The following is a 3,974-nucleotide window of genomic DNA, read 5'->3' as shown; positions in this document are numbered from 1 at the left end:
TTGGGTTTTAGCCTGGGTTTCTGTACAGCACTTTGAGATATCAGCTGATGTAAGAAGGGCTATATAAATACATTTGATTTGAAAAAAGTTCACACAGTAAAATCTTGGAAATTGTTGCATGTTGCATTTGTTTTTGTTCAGTGTACTTCATTACGTTTACAAAGATGTAACATGCATGATGCAACAATTTCTGTCACAGAAAGTAAAACTGTGTTTTAACTTGCAACTTGTCAAAAATGGAAAACAGGTTAAATGGAACCAATTTCAATCTTTTTTGACATGACCAAATGTGTTTAATTTTTGTTAGTTGTTGAGAGACTGAAGCTATCATCTTTGTTACCAAGCCAGGACCCTCTTCTGTGAGGTTGGTAGCTGCGTTCCCATCTGGTAATGTGCATCACCTGTCAGTCACAACCTTGAGGTTGTAGAGACTTTTGAAATCAAGCAAAAACCAAACCCAAAGCATCTATTATTAAACCATCACTTTGTATGCACATTTGGCAATACACTGTACAATAAAGATAATGCTTACATAAACAGCATAATGTACACCGAAGATGTCCATCATTATCAATCAACTTCTGATGTTTCAACATGTCTAAGAACACTTCAAATGCAGTGTACTTTTTTTGCAGCACTCTTGTTTGTGGCACAGTTTATTGCACTTGTGCAACCACTTAATAATCTTGTGCAGAAATGTACATTACGTTTCACAAAATATGTATTATTTGGGCATGAGAAACAGTGGGAGTGGGGCCAGAAGAATCAACTATTTGAAAAACAAAAGTAATAATTGTACCATCTTATCTTACAGTACAAAAACCCTGACCAAAAATATTTCAGCTGGTTTCAAGACCATTCTCTGAACAAATCCTGTGCGGGTGGGTGGGAGGGTGGGATGAAGGGGTTCACGCTGTTTGTGGCACAGTGGTTGGCAGGGATGCCGATGCGGCGGTGGCAGGTGAACATCTTGCGCAGCTCGGCACGAAAGCGGTTATGCAGCCAGGCATACAGGAAAGGGTTACAGCAGGACGAGCTCATGGCACACAAGTGGCACAGCAGCTGGATGAGCAGGAAGTAGCGCTTGTCGATCAGGTCAATGTCAATGTCCCGCAGCACGTTGAACACACTGATGGGCATCCAGCACACGCCGAAAGCCGCCACCACCAGGGTGATCAGACGGAAGGTCTTGCGCTTGCGGGTTCGCTGGGCCTCGGCCTGGCTCTGGGTGCGGTGTCCAGGCACCACACAGTTACGGAGCTTGACAGAGATGCAGAGGTAAGAGATGCAGAGGGCAGACAGAGGCAGGACGTAGGTCATGAAAAGTGTGCTGTATGCGTAGGCCAACCTCTCTCTCTTCTTGCCCATCCAGAACTCCTCACAGATGGTAAAGCCATCATTCTTGAACTCCACATGGTAGGTGTGGGCCACGGCCGGGGCCACAAGCCCACAGGAGAGCAGCCAGATCCCAGATAGGAGGTAGGTACACGCCAGCACTGAGATCCGCTTCTTCAGAGGGTGCACTGTGGCATAGTACCTGGGGATAGGATCAATTTACCATGTCAAGTGTGGGAATCTTTTTTCTTTTTGATCTGACAATTGTGTAAAGACATCACATCATGCTTCTACTCATCCCTCTCCATAATTTGATGTGAATGTCCCTGCAGATTATTTTATTTCCTGTTATTGACGTAAAGTATGAATCATCTCTCTGAGTTTAACTTTTAGAAAAGTCTTAAGGGTGCTGAATAGAGCTGTTAAGAATTATTTATGTGACAGAGTTGAATCTATACCTAATCATCGTTCCGGTCCAGCCTCAAATACTGAAACACCATGGAGGAAATCTCAATAAAGGATAAATAATAAAAACTGTGAATGAAATGTAATTATGTAATGTGATAGAGAAGCTTACATAGAAATGTGATAATGTGCTCATTCACTCCAAGTATTTAATGCAACCTCGACCAAGGCTTACCTGTCAACACCAATAGCAGTGAGAGTGAAGACAGACACGTAGACGGTTACTGGTTGGATGAGGTAAACCAGGTAGCACATGAACCTCCCAAAAACCCAGCCGCGGGGGTTGAAGGCATAGGCCAAGGTGAAGGGGACACAGGTGGCACACATCAGCATGTCGGAGAAGGCCAGGTTTCCAATGAAGAAGTTAGTGATGTTGTGCATCTTACGGGTGTGGCAGATGACGTAGAGCAGCAGGTAGTTGCCGAACACCCCGATCAGCACCACCAGGATGTAGCAGGGGATGATGAGCAGCTTGAAGGATTTCAGCAGCTCCACCCCCACAAACTGAGGGCTACGTTTGGACGAGGAACTGTTCTGCAGCGCCACCTCAAACACCTGCCCACTGGTGTTCCCCTCCATGCCAGCCACACAAGGCCCAGGGGAGGCCAGCTCTACAGTCAATCCACTGCCACTGCCTTCCATCACAGAACTGGAGAAAGGGCAAGAGGTGCCTAGAGAGAAAAAAGAAAGCGGAAGCATAGCTTATCAGTCCTCTTGTTTCTGATGTGGCCAGGTCTACTTGCATTCCTCATAACCAAACTAAATATTTTAACCCAAATGCCTGTTTTTATTATAGCATTGTGGTGGTGGTGATCAGATCTCTGAGAGGTCTGTGTTGCCTGCAATGCAGACCCATATTAAGTTGTTCTGGATGAGATTAACATCCACTGAATAACTTCATTAAAATGTAATGTATTTATTTTACCAGCCACCCATTATATAAACCCTTCAGGAAACTCTTAATTTAGATTTACAAAACGGTTGGGTTGAACCACAAAAACTTTGCCCTTCAGAGTCTAGAGGGAATAAAATGCATTAAGTATGTTTACACATCGCATGAATGTCTCTGGTCACTGAAATTATATTAATACATGTGATGCAAATTAGCAGCACTCAGACACTGACACATGAGTGGGCCAGAGAGAAGCTCTTTATTTCAACAAGCCTCTAAATGTGTAATCATGCTTTCCTTGACAACAAATCGTGACCTAATCAGTCTAGAACAAAATCATTTAGCTGAAATAGTCACCAGATAATTAGGGTATGACAATAGAATCTATAGATGACTGCATACAGTGCCTTCAGAAAGTATTCTCACCCCTTGACTTTTTCCAAATGTATTGTGTTAGAGCCTGAATTTAGACTTGTCAGTGGCCTACAAACAATACCCCATAATGTCAAAGTGGAATAATGTTTATAGATTTTTTTTAAACAAATTAATTAATAGTGAAAAGCTGAAATGTTTTGAGTCAAGGAGTATTCAACCCCTTTATTATGGCAAGCCTAAATAAGTTCAGGAGTAAAAACGTGCTTAACATGTCACATAACAAGTTGCATGGACTAATAGTGTTTAACATCATTTTTGAATGACTACCTCATCTCTGTACCCCACAAATGCAATTATCTGTTAGGTCCCTCAATCAAGCAGTGAATTTCAAACAGATTCAACCATGAAGACCAGGGAGGTTTTCCAATGCAGGTACCAATCTGTTGTTCTGCCCCTGAACAAGGCAGTTAACCCACTGTTCCTAGGCCATCATTGAAAATAAGAAATTCTTCTTAACTGACTTGCCTAGTTAAATAAAGGTAAAATAAATACCCTACAAGACTTGAGGCTGTAATCACTGCCAAAGGTGCTTCAACAAAGTACTGTGTAAAGGGTTTAAATACTTGTGAAAATGTCAGTTAAAAATAATAATTTAAAAAACATGCTTTTTCTTTTGGGGTATTGTGTATAGATCGGTGAGGCAATATACACTGCTCAAAAAAATAAAGGGAACACTTAAACAACACAATGTAACTCCAAGTCAATCACACTTCTGTGAAATCAAACTGTCCACTTAGGAAGCAACACTGATTGACAATACATTTCACATAATGTTGTGCAAATTGAAGGTGGACAGGTGGAAAATATAGGCAATTAGCAAGACACCCCCAATAAAGGAGTGGTTCTG

At 42.0% G+C, this 3,974-nt stretch overlaps 1 protein-coding gene across 1 annotated transcript; it reads right to left on the bottom strand.

The window, feature by feature from the left end:
- Positions 1-849: 849 nt before the first annotated feature.
- LOC139389995 (prolactin-releasing peptide receptor-like) lies at positions 850-2,442 on the bottom strand. The gene is made up of 2 exons (XM_071137061.1): positions 1,976-2,442; positions 850-1,537 (listed from the first exon to the last, which is right to left on the bottom strand). The coding sequence occupies exons 1-2, from the start codon at positions 2,440-2,442 to the stop codon at positions 850-852; spliced, it is 1,155 nt and encodes a 384-aa protein (XP_070993162.1).
- Between the last annotated feature and the right edge of the window lie 1,532 nt (positions 2,443-3,974).

This window comes from Oncorhynchus clarkii, chromosome 30, assembly GCF_045791955.1.
Source record: "Oncorhynchus clarkii lewisi isolate Uvic-CL-2024 chromosome 30, UVic_Ocla_1.0, whole genome shotgun sequence".
NCBI lineage: Eukaryota > Metazoa > Chordata > Actinopteri > Salmoniformes > Salmonidae > Oncorhynchus > Oncorhynchus clarkii.
This window is presented reverse-complemented; position numbering and strand designations above follow the sequence as displayed.